The sequence below is a fragment of the Sabethes cyaneus genome, chromosome 3 (genome assembly GCF_943734655.1).
Source record: "Sabethes cyaneus chromosome 3, idSabCyanKW18_F2, whole genome shotgun sequence".
Taxonomy (NCBI): Eukaryota; Metazoa; Arthropoda; class Insecta; order Diptera; family Culicidae; genus Sabethes; species Sabethes cyaneus.
The window spans coordinates 155,929,813-155,949,892 of NC_071355.1; the positions used below are offsets into that span (position 1 = coordinate 155,929,813).

The 20,080-nt window shown below is 37.0% G+C and overlaps 1 protein-coding gene across 1 annotated transcript in view; it reads left to right on the top strand.

Moving 5' to 3' along the window:
- Window positions 1-16,579, top strand: part of LOC128739168 (lachesin-like) — a 152,628-nt gene extending 136,049 nt beyond the window's left edge. The window contains exons 8-10 of the mRNA XM_053834597.1: window positions 15,217-15,387; window positions 15,702-15,803; window positions 16,491-16,579. Coding sequence (XP_053690572.1) covers window positions 15,217-15,387; window positions 15,702-15,803; window positions 16,491-16,579 — 362 coding nt within the window. The remainder of the gene's footprint in view (window positions 1-15,216; window positions 15,388-15,701; window positions 15,804-16,490) is intronic.
- The last annotated feature ends 3,501 nt before the right edge of the window (window positions 16,580-20,080 follow it).

A 20,080-nucleotide genomic window follows, 5' to 3' on the forward strand; every position in this document is an offset into this window, starting at 1 on the left:
AAAAAGACGCCGAAAGAACAAGAAAAAGACAACAATTTTGTTGTCTTGGTGACAAACAGAACGAAAGATGATAAAAAGATGACAATGAAAACAAAGAAATGCGGCAAAATGTCATAAAACGAAACTACGATGGAAAAATGGTAAAAAGACAATGAAAACACTCTAAAAATATAACAGAGAAATGACAATGAGATGTCGAATACAGAGAAAAGGCAGTAAAGAGATTACAAAAAGACGACGAAATGGTTCCGTAAAAGCAACGATAATATGACGAACAGACAATGCAAGGTGACGAAAAGACGATGAAAGAACGATGAAACGACAGCAAATAATCGACGAACAGACAGTGGAATGCCTGCGAAAAGATATCACGAAGAAATGAAGACCAGTAAGCTAAAAGTCGAAAGGTGACAAAAATGCGGTCAAAAGACGCCAAAAACTTTACAAACAGAGACAAAAATGCCAAATAAAAGCAATACAAAACGACGAAAAGACTATAAATAGATGTATCCTTTGGCTAAAAGTGTTGAAGAAATAATTAAAAGTCAGCAAAACAGTGACAAACTATGCCAAAAAACATTAATTACGATACCATCAAATCACCAAAAACGCCATAAAAAGCAATGAAAAATGACCAACAAATCACTGAAAAGAGACAAAAAGACAATGATAAAATACCAGCTGTTAAAAATAATGAAAAACGACCAACAAACGTTAAAAGACAACAAAAAAAACGAGGGGTCGACACGGTGTAGAGGTTAGCATTCACATTTCTCATCTCAAATACATAATAAGCAAACGACGAAAAATGAAAGAACTCGGAAAAATAAAGGCAAAAGGCGAATGACGAAAGTCAAGATTATGCGTTCTTGAATAATATAGAGTAAAATTTAAATGTATCATGCACTGATTCGATTCGAAAAAGTCTTCATTTGTTTCAAATGCAATCAAGAATACCTATGCGATAAACAATGTCACTTTTTAGCTAAACTGAGAAACACTTTATATGAAGAAAATATGTCGGTCAAAGTTCCATTTAAATCCAGTTTGATTTAAAATTTGATTAAGTTTTATAATTTATAACGCGTTCATCTGTGATTAAAACATAGATGGTAAAACTACGGATTTTCCTTCAGAAAAACCTGGCATCACTGTATTCTACTTTTATGGTTTGCCTATTTGCTATGGCTACATCACACGGACAACTTAAGATTCTTCAAGTTTTCTTAAGCTTACATCACATTGAGAAAATACAAATAGGTAGTACACATTATTAAATGCACAACAAATACCACGAACAGGATCATTTCTACCGTAGTCCATTCGCCTGAAATTCAACCTCAAGAACTCTGTGGGTCTTAGGAATACAGCCTGCATGTTCAGATTAATCTCCTTTAAAAGTTGTGGCGAATCAATGTCTTCGAGCAATAGTTTAGCCGCAAATAAAGCTCTGACTAAGTTGTTTTAATATATGTATTTGTCGATATAGAGAGTGAAATGTATTTCTAACCATGATTATCAGTATCGCTGCAGTATAAATAGTTTGTACATTCTCAATAGTCATTTCAATATAACAAAAGTATCAAATACATTCAGCGAAATGTTTTTTCTATCATTTTCTTGAACAAACTCGGATACAATGGCAGCTGAAAGAAATATGATTATTAAAAGTAATCAGAATAATAATAACAACGACACGGCGGAAAGCTCACGACGATAGGTAAAACGAAAGGTAAAACACTGACTATTAACAGAAGGGAACGTCGCTGCTCTTTTCGCGTTTACTCAACGATAAAAAAAAACTTCAACAACAATCATCCAGCTGGGATACCTATTGCTGCCGGGAGTTTAAGAATGCTCTGGCTCAGCGCGACATACTTTTTGAACCGCGAGCGCTAACAAATGAGGCTTTCCGCCCACTTTCGATCCACTGTCAACTGTTGTCGACACTGCTATTGTGGCAGATGTAAAAATTTGCGCTCGCATTTTTTTTTTGCTCAACAACTTGAACAGCCATTGTTAGCATTCCCCTTGGCGCGCACCGGAATTCTGCGAACGCAGACGACGAACAGAAGTTTAAATTAAGTCTTCATAATTAATTGATGTCGCTTCAATTGGATTTTCTATAATGGATGAGAGTATTTATGGTTTCCGCTTGGTGAAAAGCCAGAATGGCTCTAGTCCTCAAATTGATTGGTTGCTCGTTACCTGGTGAACTGTTGACGTTCCAAAAGAAGGAACCTGGCACGTAAAGACTTTCGACGAATACAGTACAAACGACCGAAACGATCAAAATCTAATAAATTGACTTCGTGATGTTGATATTTCTATCCCCGAAAAGAGGTAGTTTAGCTGATAGGTTTGGAACGTCGCACACATTTTTATTGATAGTTGAAAAGAAATGAACTCTTGAAAATGAAATTCATTTTCAAATAACATCGCAATAGTTCATTGCAATAACTCTAATAGCTATTCTATTTTCTTTAATGCAGCATTTTTTTGTTTCTGTGATTAAGTTTTTTAGTGGTCTTGTAATCTATTCTGAAGCTTTTATTTTCATTACAACTATTTGAAAGACCTCGTGTTAGCCCTCTTGTGCCCAATTTTTTTCATAGTTTTCAAGATTTATTTTGCTTTCGTACGAAATGTTTCAAATAACCGTAATAAATCAAGCTATATATTTAATAGCATAGATTAGACTATAATGAGATGGTATAAATGTACATTAATATATGCAAATGTAGGTTCAGAGATTATAGATTTAGAAAAATACATAACAGCAAAGTAGATAGAAAACAGTATTCAAAATTCATTTATCTTTTTGAACTTTTTTATAACTTCAAAATATATTAATAAATTTCTGCAACCAAATACACACTCAGCAGTTTTAGACATTGATAAATTATTCTTCACAAAAGCAGAAACAAGTCCATAAATTTCGAAACTCATTCATCTATAAATTTTTCGGAAATCCACCTAGAAAAGATGCAAAATCGAAAATTTGCTTTCCTCTATGCACCTTCTAAGGTTGCGGCACTAGTTTCAGCCTGTTTCTATTTTGGGCCTACCCTCTGTTCCCCACATCCTAGAAAGAAAATCATCACTGATGCTTACTAATATACACTACTGTGGTTGCACATGCGTTTCATGGTGATAAATTGGTTTTCAGGTACAGGTAACATCAACATAGAGTAGGCCCAAGAATTAGAAAGATACCGAAAATACCAACCAATGCCCTATATTGCCGCAATCGCAATAGCTTTTTGCTAACAGAAGACATCTGATGTCCCCCTTGGACCCCCATGCGTCGTCGCGTGTCGGTCGACAAGAAGTTTTGCTAAGATCTGCTATTTTCATCGAAGGCAAACATCGCACCGCGGGAGTAGCAGTGCGGCAAAAAGCAATTACGCTTTATTGAAAATCATTGGTTTCCCGGCAAAGTTTGACACATTTGCTAGTAATAAATAAAAAAATATTTAGCAAAAACTTTTCCCGGGGCAAGTTTACCCTTCGGCGGAAGATTTTGCAGCCCGGTCATAGACGAGAAAACTATGCACAACAGAAACGTTTTCTCTTTCAGTTATCAGCTGTCGTCACGTGCTCGTACACTATAAGTCGCCTGTTAAAGTTATAGAGCAAAGGCACCGCAAGCGACACTGATCGCCAGGCTGCGGCACCTTCTATTTTCTATAACATAACGTACGCTAGGAAATGAGGCAAATAAAGGATTGATTCGCCAAGAATTTTTGGCTGGAAACCCACAAATATGCAGCATGTAGATCACATGATTTAAAATGATACTAGAGGCGAATAAGACCACCTGTCAGCCAGAAATATGCATGCGAAATGACTGCGGTCTTATACGAGAATGAATAGTTTGCTTTCAAAACAGTATCTGCAGGACCCGCTCGGCCGATATGTAACCTATACAAAAGGTCCTTAATTTGGTTTGCAAAATGATTTTTAATTATTTCAAAATACAGAATTTGTGAAAATAGTCAAAAACGCAAAATCAATTAACTATAGCTCGATACAAGCACTTCGGTTTCGATAGCCACTGTCGGTATAGATTTTTGCACACCGTGTTTTGTTTTTCGTTCCGGTTCTGTGCTTCCGGACCTTGAAACCGTATAGCCCGGCACATTTAATCGTTTGTTGGACAAACCAGATGGAAATATCCGTCTTCTTCACCGCTGGCTAACCACTCTGGGCGGACTAATCTGGACGCATAGAACAACTTATATTTTAGCAACACAGTTGTTATAAAGTAGTTGTAGTGACAGATATATGACTAATACAAGTCGTAAATAAGTTTTTTCAACCAAATGTGGTATGAGCGTGCTTGTTGGTTCTGGCCGCACTGTCGTGGCGGCGCTCACACACCTACCACTCGGTAATCACGCCACCTGAAATCGGGATGACATCTTGGTCATACGTCAAACAAAGAACGGTGATCGAACGAGAATGACGCAGCAGAACACATTGGCGAAAGCAAGATTGAGTGCGTGAAATTTATTAAAACAATTTATTAAAATAATAGTTAAAATACTAAGCTGATTTAAAATATTCTTAAAACTAAATTAAATAGTTTGCTACAAATAAAACTTAAATTAAATAGTAAAATCTTAACTAAAATTTGTTATCGAGCTGTAAATATAAATGCTATGCTATCTAAAACAAGTTCTTAACCTAAATTTATTTCTATACGATCAGCGCATTGTGCAATAAGCATCAAAAATTCAATTTACACAATTTGTAACAAGGAAAAACCGATTTACGTAAGTTAACTGAATAATAATACGAAAATTATCTAAAAATTGATTAAAATTGCAGCTAAAAACTGTACTACCATCACAAAGCATAGACCCGGTGATTTATGTACTGCTCGAAAGAAATCGGTCGTCGCACGTATTTCGCGGCTCGGAACAGTGCTACTTAGGTAATTTGGGACTGGAGTGAAAATGGTCATTTGCCTGGGTGTTCCCGGGAGTCCTCGGAACTTGTCAAGATATGACCAACGTGGTTGTAGGTGGTTGATATGATTGCCATTGATCTAGTTTTTAAATTATAGCGCAATGTGAGGTGTCGCACAATAAGTTTTTGTTCATGTTCTATACTGGCCATTTCCCCCAGCGGCAACTTAACTCGGAACATTTCCGATTAGTCCCGATACAGCGCAAAATTTCTAAAATAGCGGCCAATGGGCATTGCTTCTTGTTTCTACCAGCATAGAGCCGGGGTGCCTCTTGCCGTATCAAGAATTCCTCTTCATTGTACTCAGTCCTGAGCTACACGTCGCCACCCAAGTAGCACTTGTAACTAATCATAAAAATAAAACCCGATTTAATCCACCTAGTGGTGAAAGGAACCTTTGTTATACGGTCTTACTTGCTATTTGAGATAGAAATCGACACGTCTTCGGAACATAAATCATATCGTTGCGTATTGCGTTGATTTACATAAAATTTTTGAAAATTGAATAAGTTTACAAAATTTGAACAAAATAGGAACACTTTTAAATTTTGACAGATCCTTTGTTCATGAAATTGCCGAGTAAGGATAAGTAAGTTGTTATTAATATGAGTAAGTGCAAATAAAAGTAAATTGTAAGTGGAAATCTTATCCTTTAGCATATACGTTGTCTAGTTTATAGGTTTTTGAACTATACATAGTTTCCTGTAATGCCATTCTATTTGACTCACATCAATAGAGTTTTCTTGAAAATTTTCATCAATTTTTATTAACTCACGCTGTTGAATTTTATACAACACGTGTAGGTTTTTCAACGCCATATTGTTATAAAGTTACAAATCATTGTTTAACTAACGTATATTCTTCAACTAACTTATTGTGAGCAAAATGTCATAATTATTCAATGCATTAATAATTTAAATTGTTGGGAAAACGTATGCAGCAAAACTATCAGCCAATGTAAAATGTTTAAAATGTATCCGTCTGCTGGTAGTCGAGTAATTCGGAGTCAAAATTAGGGTATTCTTTATAATCAAAGTTCTACAGTTCCTAAACAAGCAAACGTACAGGTATACTATTTTCAGCAAAGTTGTGTATTTTTACTATTTGTACAATTTTGTAGTACATGAAAAAGTCATGCAACAATGACAAAAAGAGCAAAAATAAAAAAAAACTGATTTTACAAATTCATATGCAATAAATAAGATTTTTCTATCTTCGCTGCAGAGATAGAAGGTTACTGTGTTCAGCAAAATTTCTTGTAATAATATGCTCTATAACTTTGCAGAATACATCAATGTGTTATATTGACACTGAAGAAAAATATTTTTTTTATTTCACTTTTAGGGGGATTAATCAAAATTTCAATTCCACCAGACGATAGAGCTTTCAATTTCAAGAAACTCTTCCAAAGGTTCGATAAACCTAAAGCCAAGTTTTCCCAGTCAAAACTCTAATGCACACGTTTTCTTTGGTTTGGGGCTATTGTGCGCGCGAGTAACTGTGTTACAAAAGTTGGCGCGAGTGTTCGAGGGGTAATATCTTTTAATCGGTAAAATCAATTCTTATGCAATTTTGCATATATATTCGTAGTGTCAAAACCTCTCGTTTGATATTAAAATAATTCAAATTAGGTAAATTATCTTGGTTAAAATCATTATAAATTATTGTTAATTTTGGTGTGGTGTATACGGTTGCTCATAACTTTCAAATTAAGCGTCCAATCAAAAAACCATTCAATAGTGATCTATTAGGATATATTATCTTTCAAATGAGACTAATAGCGCATAAATCGGTTTGGCCATCTCTAAGAAACAGGCGATAATTATTACCTTGTCAAAACAGGTTTTTTAAGCATAACTTTTAAACTACTTGTTTGTTTTCAATTAAATATTCCTGAACAATTTAGCTTTAATAAGAGCTTTCATTTGATACTAAGATCGTTGAAATCGGTCATGTAGTTCCGAAGAAACCCGTGTCACGTATTTTTCACATTTTTGCTTATAACTTTTAAACGAAACGTCGTATCACGAAACAACTCAATAGTGATATACTAGACAATAACACCTTTCAAACAAAAGTAATAGCGAACCATTCGGTTCAGCCATCTCTGAGAAACAGGCGATAGAAAAAATCATTACATACATACACACACACACACACACAGACATTGCTCAAATTGTCGAACCCTATCGATTGGTATATGTGACTTGGCCCTCCGGGCCTCGGATCAATTTCGTGTTTTTCGACCAATTTTTAAACCTTTGTTATAGTATAACAAAGGTAAAAAATACAAAAAGGTTGCACAGCAGTTACATTTAGGATACTTGTAACGAGTTAGGTTACATAAATTAAAAATAGTTACTTTTTAGTTTTCTAGTGACAGTAATCTCAAAAAGTTACCAGGTAGTTGCCAAATGACCAAATTGAAACCTTTTTTTCGAACTGTCAACAACTTGGTCGTCGCAAAACAGTCACCTCTCAGTTACGAGTAACCAAATAGTTATCAAGTAACACAAATGAAACCTTTTTCCAAACTGTCATCAACTTACTGGTCGCAAAACAGTTAATTTTCCGTTACGAGCAGTTACGAAGTCAAAAAAAGTCGGCTAGTAACATTTTCGCCACAACTTGTTCACGATTCCTTGTAAAAACAACGGAACGGATTAAGCAAAAACTAGATCTCAAGAATTTTACTAATGGTAAAGATAAACAATTGGTACACGTGTTGTAAAATGCTCTTGTAAATGCGTTTATTTACTTAATTGATGGTACTTGGAATCTTCTCCGCACAGACATTGGTATTAAGTAAACAAATTTTGATTATTCTCAAACGTCAAAACGATCAAGTTACATCGAAACGAAACCGGCTATGAAAATAGGTTACAGTGTAACTTAGAAATGACGACATAAGAAATAAGTGACCACAATAGATTTAATATTGGTTACCGTAACCGATAGCGTAACCAGGTCGAAGGCTAAGGTTACGTGCAACTAGAATGTAACTGAAATGCAACCTTCTATGATTAACACTGCTGGTAAACTGTTTTATTCAAACTGAAACTATTCTTTGATATTAAATTAACACTTTCTTTTCACAACAATCACTAAAAACACCTTTTCCCGATATCTATGAACAATATCTGCTTAAAATCATTTCATGCAATATGCCGAAAACGATACAAAACTTCAAGGAAGATGGTGTAGTAGTTAAAATCAAAGGCAAAATGGCTATAAATTTTACTAAGTGATAGCGAAAACAATTTGTTTTTTAATGATTTCTAGGTGAATGCTCCACTAATTCATTATTGCTAAGAATAAATTTAAAAAAATCAGTAAATTAAGATTAAAATATTTATATTTGTACATATTTGTTTTACAAAAAATCAATTTTTCCAAGAGGTAAGTAACGAAAAGCTAGATTAAATAAGAGCGCGTGAATTTTTCAAAGCTAGAATCATGCATTTCACCATAAATTTGAAACTGCATTAAAATTTGTGTTGAAATAACAAGCGAAATTTATACAGTCTTCTATATTCAACAGTTAAATTTACTGCTTGACGTTGACAGCCATACATTGGAATAAAAAACCTGCTGCATTGTTTTCGCTATGCAATAAAAGTTTCAAGATAACTAATTTGCCACCAATTGAAAGTCAATTTACAGTTTATGTGTAACTTCAATAGTAACCATTTTGTAACTATACATGTTACATATTGGTTATTGAGTAACTGTTAATGTAACCATATTTAGTTACATAAGTTGCGCTATTTCGGTTACACAACTGTTATATTTTAGGTTACTGTAACCGAAGTTTTGCATTTAAATTTGTCGCATATCAGCCGCTGCGACTCAATTGTGACAACGGGTGCTACTTGGGCAATTCGTTGCGCATTTCGACACACGGAAGTCGGCTTCAAACTGGTCGAGCCATCTAGCACGTTGGGCACCTCTATTCCTGGTGCCGGTGGGATTCTTGAAGAGAACGAATTTCACTGCACAGCCGTCCGGCATCCTTGCGATGTGGCCTGCCCACTGTAGTCTACCAACTTTCGCCAGGTGGATGATGAGAATTTCTCCAAGTAGTGCCTGCAACTCGTGATTCATACGTCTGCGCCACTTTCCGCTTTCCGTTTGTACTCCGCCAAAAATAGTCCTCAACACCTTTCGTTCAAATACGGCAACTGCATGTATGTCTTCCGTAAGCAAAGTTAATGTGTCAAGTCTGTAGAGGACTACCGGTCTGAAAGGTTTTGTACATCGTCAGCTTTGTGCGGCGGCGAATGCACCTTGATCGAAGCGTCTTGCGGAGGGAACAGTAGGCTCAATTTCCAGCTTGAATACGTCGTTGAAGCTAATTACCCATATTATTGTCGGCGGTGACCAGAGATCCCTAATATACTTGCAATTCATCGCCCTCAATAGTCACTGTCCGTGGGAGGCAAACATTGCTTTTCCACCATATATTTGGTTTTCGATGCATTGATTCTAGGCTCCGTTTTTAGTCCAGCGTAGATTGTCTCCGCCGTCCCAAGGTTTCTAAGGTAATGATGTCGAGGTCATCTGCAAAGGCCAGGAGTTGGCTATTCTTGCTGAGGATCGTTCCTCTCGTTTCGATGCCCGCTCGCCGGATTACACATTCAATAGCGATATTGAATAACATACAGGACAGTCCATCTCCATGCCGCAACCCTCTTCACGATTCTAAAGGACTGTAGAGTATCCCTAAAACGCGCACGTATCACATCACTCGCTCCCGGTGTAGCTTTGATCAGCAGCTTCAGTTTGTCCAGAAAACCGCACTCCTGCATTATCTACCATAGCTGTTCGCGATGAACTGTATCGTGTGCTGCTCAGAAATTCACGAAAATATGACGCGTGGGTACGTTGTATTCCCGACATTTCTGGAGGATTTGTCGGAAAGTAAAAATATGATCCGTAATAGCACGCGCCCCCTTAAAGCCAGCCTGATACCGTCCTACGTATTCTCTTGTTATTGGGGTTAGACGACGCAACAAAATCTGAGAGAGCACCCAATACGCGGCGTTGACCAGCGTAATGCGGTAGTTACAGCAATCTAGGGCTTTTTATAAATGGGAGAGACTACACCTTCGATCCACTCCTACGGTAGTTCTTTTATTCCCAAATCCTTGAAATTATTAAGTTAAATGTCGTTGCTAACGGTTCTTGGCCAAAATGTAAAATTCTGCCGGTAGTCGGTGATTTCCGGTGTCTCCATTATTCTTCAGCTGACCAATTTCCCACCGAGATCCGTGATCGGGATTCAGGATCGGGAGCCGCGGCAATCGTTTGTAAGCACTCCTAGGTTAACTTCCGTTGCGTCTCCTTCTGTTATATTGCCGTTGAAATGCTCATCAAAGAACTGCTTTCACCTGTCAACCACCTCTCGCTCGTTTATGATTAGATCGCCTCTTGCATCCCTACACATGTCAGGTTCAGGTGTGTAGACCTTACGAATTTGGTTCACCTTCTCGTAGAACTTGCGCGTGTTGTTAGCTCGGAATAGTTGTTCCAGCTCCTTACGATCTCTGTTCTTCTTTTGGCGCTTATTTTCTCTTCGGGATCGTGGTCAACTCATTCTGCGCAAATTCTCCGTCATGGATATGCTTAGATAGTTTTTCCCAGCTATTTTTTCCCTTTTCATTGCTTGTTGGCATTCCCCGTCAAACCAATCATTTCGTGCGGTAGAGGGTTCCTCACCTAGAACCGCAGTTGTGATCTCATTGACAGCCGAGCATATCATACTCCATCCGTTTTAGGAAATTCGAAGCACCTAGCTCCAAAGAGGAAGGTAGAGTTTTTCCAGTAAGCAAGCGTATCTAATTACCGATTGTTTAACCGAGGAGGGCGGCTTTGTCGCGAAGAAAATACCACCGATGGTTATGAGCGCACATGGGAGGGAGGAAGGGAGCGTACGTTGGTGATGTTCGAGAAAAACCGGCCATCGATAAAAATATAGTCGAGTTGGTTCAAGGTTCGTTGGTCAGGTTATCTCCAGGTGGCTTTGTGAAAATATCTTTGCGGGGAAAGAAAATGCTTCTGATCACCAAGCCTCGAGAAGCTGTATAGATGATGGATCGCTGGCCGTTATCTTACGTGTCGGTGTGCAGGCTAGGAGGCCCGATCACCGGTCTATACATTACTTCCCAGCTGATCTGGGCGTTCATATCCCCGATGACGATCTTGATGTTCCGTGGTGAGCAGCTGTCGTACGTTGGCTCCACTTGCGCATAGGACGTTTCCTTATCATTGTCGGGTCTACCTTCGTGCGGGCAGAGCACGTTTAAGACGGTGTAGTTGAAGAAACGGCCTCCACTCCGCCCGATCTCCTCTAAGGTTACTCATATTGCACCTGATACCACGAGGAGATAGGGATAGGAGTTGCTGGATAAGCGACTAAGGACCATACGTTGCATAAAAAATTAATACCGGTTGCGATTTACGTTCGTTGTCGAGGTATTGAACATTTTTATTCTCTTTATATGAACAATCTGCTCTTTAGAACTTCAAAAGGGCGTAACTCAAAAATACATCCAATGATTTTTGTTAACAATTAACTCAGAGGTGTAGGATGGCAATACAAACCATTGACATTTGCCGTGTTAATGACTTATTTTATTGCTTAACAACGATCTTTTGAACACCGTGCAGGTGTTTCCCGATCCAGTTGTGGGATGCAGTCTATTACTATTACCAACGGTTCACATGATTTTTAGCTTTGCTCCTTCTTCGATGCCATCTTGATAACTACTAAAAAACCCGATTTAATCCACCTAGTGGTGAAAGGAACCTTTGTTATACGGTCTTAGTTGCTATTTGAGATAGAAACCGACACGTCTTCGGAGTATAATCCATCTATTGGTTAACGTTGCGTAGTGCGTTGGTTTACATAAAATTTTTGAAAATTGAATACGTTTACAAAATTTGAACAAAATATGACCACTTATAAATTTTGATAGATCCTTTTTTCATGAAATTGCTGAATAAGGATAAGTAAGTTGTTAATAATTTGAGTAAGTGCAAGTAAAAGTAGGTTGTAAGAGCAAATATTATTCTTTAACATATACATTGCGTAGTAAAGGTCTAGTTTATAGATTTTTGAACTATGCATAATTTCCTGTAATGCCTATTTGATTCACACCAATAAAGTTTTCTAGAATAAATTTCATCAATTTTTATTAACCTTCCGTTACTCACGCTGTTGTATTTTGTATAACACGTGTAGGTTTTTGAACGCCATATTGTTATAAAGTTACAAATCGTTGTGTAACTAACGTATATTCTTCAATAAACTTGTTATGAGCCAAATGTCAAAATTATTCAATGCATTAATACTTTAAATTGTTGGGAAAATTGATCAGCATAAACTGACATCACAGAAATGAAGCAATCAGCATATGAGGTGTACCGGAATTGGCCTGGAATTTTCTCTCGTTTCTTCATATGGAAAAATGGTGTCTGTATGCAGCAAAACTATCAGCAAATGTAAAATGTTTAAAATGTATCCGTCTGCTGGTAGTCGAGTAATTCGGAGTCAAAATTAAGGCATTTCTTCTAATCAAAGTTCTACAGTACCTAAACAAACAAACATAGAGGTATACTATGTTCAGTGTATTTTTACTATTTGCACAATTTTGTAATACATGAAAAAGTCATACAACAATTACAAAAAGAGCTAAAATAGAAAATACTGATTTTACAAATTCATATTCAATAAATAAGATTTTTCTATCTTCGCTGAAGAGATAGAGGGTAGTGATGTCCGATTACTTCTCGATTAATCGAACTAATCGATTATCTGTTAAAATAATCGATTAATTTTTAATCGATTGCTTTATGTTCCGATTATTAGATAATCGATTACCTGGTCGATCGATTATGCCGGATTTTTTAAAATTTTATTATTCAACAATTTCTAACAAATTTAATTACAGTGGCTGGCGCTTAGCTACTAAATTAACCACACGCGATTAGCCAGTTAGTTGGTTTCGCTTAGTTGGTTTCGAGGTACGATGCTGATCTAACAAACTGGTCGTCGTATTCGTATGTTCAAATCTCGGCTAGGCGATGCTCCTAGATAGAATCAGTAGAGTTGTTGCACTAGCTTCGTAATTGTCCTAATAGCCCTTTAATAATACTGATGTGAAGCCTGTCGATAAATAGGGGTCAAGTCTTAAGCCTGGTATCCAGCTGAAAAGGAAATAGCTCAAGAAAAAAACCTGCTATTTACCAACGGTGTGGCACGCTAGAATTTCAGCATAACGAACATCTATTTTCATTCCACTTTCACCAAAACTGGATAAACTGTTGTCGTATTTTCACTCATTCAACAGAAAAATATTATATGATGTATAATATATTACAAAACCGCAATCCGCAAGAATATTCATAAACTGCATAAATAATCTTAAACTGTCATCATTTGGTACAGCCAGCAACAAGTTTTGTTACCCGATTTAACATTGCCTTAGGGCGAACAGGCCATTTTTCGTATGCCATTGCCAGTGATGTCGGTTACGGTCCCAAATATATGGGAGATGACAACCTTGCCATCCCGTTGCTATTTACCGACCAATCTGATGGAGTTCTTTTAACGTTAGTTGCATATGAATCAATTGAACAACAATGGAGATAGAGCCGAAAGCGTATCTGCAAGTATCCTTATTTTTGGTATCGGGACGTAAAGGTTATAACCAATCGATTATTTCGACTAATCGATTATATAGCGCCGATTAATCGATGTCGATTATTGGCCGCCCAAAAAGTAATCGATTATTAACTAATCGATTAAATGGAAAAATCGGACATCACTAATAGAGGGTTACTGTCTTCAGCAAAATTTCTTGTAATAATATGCTCTATAACTTTGCAGAACACATCAATGTGTTATATTGAAACTGAAGAAAAATAATTTTTTTATTTCACTTTTAGGGGGATTAATCAAAATTTAAATTGCACCAGACGATCGAATTTTCAATTTCAAGAAATTCCTCCAAAGGTTCCATAAACCTAAAACCAAGTTTTCCCAGTCAAAACTCTAGTGCGCATGTCTTTTTGGCTTTGGGCCATTGTGCGCGCGAGTAACCGTATTACAAAAGTTGGCGCGAGTGTTGGAGGGTTAATATCTTTTGATCGGCAAAACCAATTCTTCTGAAATTTTGCAGATATATTTGCAACATTAAAATCTCTAATTTGATGTAAAAATAATTCAAACTAGATAAATCATCTTAGATGAAATGGTTATAAATTATTGTAAATTTTTATGTGTTGTATTCAATTGCTCATAACTTTCAAATTAAACGTCCAATCGAAAAACAAATCAATAGTGATCTATTAGGCTATGTTACCTTTCAAATGAGACTAATAGCGCATAAGTCGGTTTACCCATCTCTAAGAAACAGGCGATAATTATTACCTTGTCAAAACAGGTTTTTTAAAGATAACTTTTAAACTACTTGTTTGTTTTCAATAAAATTTACCCGAAAAATTTAGCGTTAAGAAGAGCTTTCATTCAATACCAAGATCGTTGAAATCAGTCATTTGGTTCCGGAGAAAATCGTGTCACGTAATTTTCACGTTTTTACTTATAACTTTTAAACGAAATGTCGGACCTCGAAACAATTCAATAGTGATATACTAGGCAATAATACCTTTCAAACAAAAGTAATTGCGAACAAATCGGTTCAGCCATCTCCGAGAAACAGGCGATAGAAAAGTTGCGCCCCGCACATACATACACACATACACACACACACACACAGACATTGCTCAGTTCGTCGAACCCTGTCGATTGGTATATGTGGCTCGGCCCTCCGGGCCTCGGATCAATTTCGTGTTTTTCGACCAATTCCTAAACCTTTGTTATAGTATAACAAAGGTAAAAATGTGATGTAAATCTGCCAATGTGAACATTACACTTCTAGCTAGTTTAAGTTAAGATTTCATCAATGTTTACCCACATATTCAAAAGTTACAAACTAATCAATGTGTTGTACTTGTTCCAGTGCAGGTTTTAACTGTTATTTACAAAAAAATTCGAAACAATAAGAATTAACCGGTCTGGAAAACCAAGCATTATTATTTGTTTTCAAGTATAAGAACCTAATTTTAAAAATAAATCAAAGCTACTGCTATGAGGTAAACACGAAGATAATCTCATCACATCACGTCAAAGTACCTATAAAAATGTCCTACTATTTACTAAATTTCATTTTCAATTTGCAGTATCTACGCCTCCAACAACATCACCAAGTCCAATAACAACCGAATTTCAACCAGTGGATTACTGGTCTAGCAATGGGCGCAATGATACGGCCGGTTCTCATCATACCTTCAACGGGCTAGGAAATGGTCAGCATCATCCCAACTCGTATTCCGTGCACGTGACTGATAAAAGTAAGTTGCATATGGTTCAGTTGTATATTAGCGTTCATCCCAAACACAACAAAGTGAAATGAACGTAAGATATAAAAAAAAATTACCCATCTTGACAATTCACAATAATTTAATATTAATACTATGAAAGTGCAAACAAAATAACACTGGAAGTTGATAGTCCAAAAAAATGGTGGATGCTCTTCTACAAAATGTTTCTTCCGTTCCAGCCCGTATCTGTCTGCACTGAAGAAGATATTTCAAATAATAATTTAAATGGAAATGCTAGTCATAGTTACTGAAGTTGAAAGAAAATTTCTTTTCTCTCCCAACAGATTCTAAATATTCATCCAATCTGAACGATATCGATAAATCCGAGCAGAAATCGTTCGATTCGAAAGTCATCTATTGGTCCAGCGCAAATGGAAGCAGTAAAGGTAAATGGAACACCCAAATGCTTTGTCTTGTATAATATACTTATTTTCCAAAACATTATATTTCATTATGTAAATACTAGAAACACTTGGTCATAGGAATCTTACAGAAAATTAACAAATAATTAACCATTTTTATGTTAGTTGTTTGAGGATCAAAGACTAATCCTAGAATAGAAATGTCACTTCAGGTGATGTTTAAAATGTGTATGTCATTCGTAAAAACGTGAATTGCAATCTTACATTTTTAGATGGTATGAAAACATAAATTCTCAAACGTCAAAATCACATAACATTCCACTGCTTTTTTGTAGGTAACGGCACGTTTTCTACTTATATGTTTACTTTTAATGTTTTATAGCGGAAACAGCCATCTATCTGAATTGTTTTCTCTGAAACATCCCAAGCAAATTTACTTTTAAAATCAAAATTATTAAAAATTAACCTTAAAATTGACATACTGTGCTACATGATTTTGATCGAGATGACTGTTGATTGATTGCGATTTTGGTATTCGCAGTGGATTTTCTAGAACGTTTTGAAATTGTTATCTGTCTAATACAATATTTCTATTCGAAAATATGTTAAAGTAGTAATGATTTACAGTAAAATAACATGTCTAACAATGACAACATTAACTAACGTGAACGGTGATATATGATTGCTTTGTTTATTTTTTTCGTCAAACAGCTGCCTCGCAAACTTTACGCAACATTCTGTCCAGCATCATCAGTTCAGCGCTGCTGGGTGCTTCGCTGGTGAAATATGGCTTTCACTAGCTGAAATGGTTGGCGCTTTGTAAAAAAAACATGGGTCCTACACAAGTTGTCTGAAATCAACAATAAAAAATTATCGCGAAAAAAAGTTAGTAGCTAGATAAAAGTTTGATATATTGCTATAAAGACAAAACAAAGATCTAAACGTAGGAAAAGCTATATCGACACCCACTATATAACAGTGTGAAACAAAAGCAACTATAGATATTCAAACATATATAACAAAAAGCAGGGTTAAACAACATATATACTGAAGTATTAAATTTAAAAAAAAATTAAGCACGAGCTCTATATAAACCTGTCAATAGAGGAACAAAATTGAAGCGAGCGCATAAGGGACGCTTCACTAGAGATACGATTAAGAAAAATGTAATAAAATCAATTATTGCGCATGCATGACGATAATACATATGCAATCATTTCCGAGTGCAGAATCAGCACGATATCAGACCGTTGTAGGTTATTACCGTGAACATAATGCCGAGAACAAGCTAGAAAAAGGGCAGAGCACTACCGCAAAATCGCTTTGAAACAATAACGTTTCGTAATGGTTTTCCACCGAACCAGCAGAAATAGGATAATTTCAATTTCTCGTCCTCCTAGCCACTGATGTACATACATATTTCGCATTTTATCCAACGATGTATCATATTTTTTAATTGTTTTTCCTGTACTATAATGGTTCTGTGTACGCCACCGCCGCAGAGATGGATGTTTTCAATGGTTGAAGAATAGGATTTAAATATTATTGACTCGAGATCCGAACGTTCAGCAGAAACAATGGCTTAAGTAAATGAAAAAATAATACTTCAGTTTAAAGCTTCGATTGAGTTCCATTTTATGGAGAGCGATTATAGGTTTGTGCTGAGGTGGAGCATTTTTTTAGAAAGCGGAAAAATCTATTACAGGTAAGGGTGGAATTTGGGGAAAACTGCAAGATTGCTTCTGCCTTGGTGGCGGCAAAACTCGAGGACACGCAAACAGTTTGTATATTTGATTGATGGCTACTTGTAACTGCTATAAGGAGAATCTATGATAGGGAATAGCTCTTCTAGTGAATGTTTCGGAACAGATGAGCTTAGTGTTTGTTTAATACATTACAATATATGCCAGTTGCTAGGGATGTTTGATTTGGCTCATATTAGAAATTCATTAGAATTGTTCGAGTAAAGATTTGCAAAATTGGATATGCGAGCTCATACAACCACTAACAATAGTTATTATGTATCTCAAACTTTTATCGAAATTTAGTTGTAATTGAAAAGTTTTTTTGTATGTCCACGGTTTAATATAATTTCGTGCCATGTACTCAGACAAACTTTGGACGACTTGTTTCAATATTTGTATCCGTCTTCATTACTCAAAAGTGCTGGGCTTATCGGTTCAGCAGAAGAAGACGGGACACAACAGCGCAGCATAGCATAGTTTGACCGCTTGTGTGTTGCCCGTTTACTTACTTAATATACTTGTGCGATTTCTCGTGCAGCACCATTTTTGCGGGGTTATAATTCGGCATTCTTACAACATGTCCCGCCAATTATACCCTTCCAGCTTTAGCAACTCCCTGGATGCTGGGGTCGTCGAAGAGCTGCGCCAGCTCGTGCTTCATCCTTCTCCTCCATAGACCGTTCTCACATATCCCGCCAAAGATGGCTCTAAGCACACGACGATCATAAACGACCAATGCTTTCAAGTTCCCGTTAAGTGTTGTCCTCGTTTCGTACCCGTAGAAGACTACCGGTCTTATTAACGATTGGTACATGACACATCTAGTACGGAGGTGAAGCTTGCTAGACCTTAGCGTCTTGTGGATTCCGTAGTAAGTACGACTTTCGGCAAGAATATATTACGTATTTCTCTGCTGCAGTTGTTATCCGTCGTCATCATCGACCCAAGGTTTACAAATTCGTTCACCACCTCGAACTTGTTCCCGCTCGCGCTCGGTTCCTCCTGCTAACAAATACTTGGTATTCACCACTAACGTATTCACCACTGATCCAACCTTCAGTCACAGACTAACAGACGTAACACTTCGAACAAATTTTCTAACAAAACATCGTTTCAATGACACCCCTAAAACTTGAAAAAAAAACACTAGCATCACCTGCTGTAATCTTCGCGCTACGCCAGAGTAGGTTGCTATAAATTTAGCAATTCTATAAATTTACTTGTATATTATCTGACAACAGCGCCAGCGCATGTGAGCGGCGTTCTCGCGCAGCGACTGTTGTTTGAGTCTTGGCTTAAGTGAAAATTTGAAATGATCGTTTTTATTGGCGATGGAATGAGGCTTCAGTGTTACGTCTGTTAGTCTGTGCTTCACGTTTCAACTTGGTATACTGCTCAGTAACCACCTGTAACGTCCTTCCGACAATGTCAATGTCGTCAATGAAACGGATTAATTGGCTGGATTTATTGAAAATCATGCCCCGCATGTTGAAACCCGCGGGCTTCATAACAACTTCTAGCGCGATGTTGGACAGAGGGCAGGAAATACCATTGCTACAAATTCTGTTACGTGCTAACTTAAAAACCGACAAATCTACATTTAGAGAACGGAACACAACACTTACAAAACGGATAGTTTACCTTTTAAACAGACAGGTATCGGGTCGGTTTCCAGTTGATGGGAAACGTATTCCCCAAAACTGGTCAGTTTAAAAGGTAAACTATCCGTTTTGTAAGAACTATAAGTGTTGTGTCCCGTTCTCTAAATGTAGATAAATGCCATCGCCTTGTCGAAGTCCTCTGCGTTTTTCAAACGGCCTTGATAATGCGCCCGATATCCTCAGACAGCATTGTCCACCGTCCGTCGAGGGCTTAATCAGTCATGTCAGCATCTCGAGAAAGCCGCTTTCATCTATAATTTTTCATAGCTCTTCACGGTCGATAGTATCGTTGACAGCCTTAAGATCTATGAATAGGTGGTGCATATGAACTTGGTACTCACGACACCTTTAGAGGATCTGTCGCAACACAAAGATTTGGTCCGTTGTCAATCGCCCGTCCACAAAACCCGTATGATAACTTCCTACGAATCCACTTGCCAGCGGTGATAGACGCGAAAAATGATCTAGGAAATGATTAAGCTGTTCTGTTTCTCAGATGCTTTATTAGCCTATTAGCCTATTAGCCGGTGCAAATAGGTACCCAAGCAACAATGTGAGTTTTATTGTACTCTTATGGCGATTTTCAGGACCAATTTTGGTCTTAAATGCCATTATAAGAGTGTAATAAAACCCAAATTGTTACTTGGGTAGCAAACATGTCCGGGCCCATCTTGATAAGCTCCGTTGCGATGCCATCTTTGCTAGCTGCCTTGTTGCTTTTGAGCTTGATGACTTCGATCGCTTCACCTATTGTGGTAGTCGGCACATCACCATCATCTGACGTATTGATGTAGTCATTTCAGGTGCGCGTTGTAGTGCTGCTTCCACCTTTCGATCACGCCACATTCATCCGACAAGATACCTCCATCTTTATCCCAATATATTTGGACTCGCA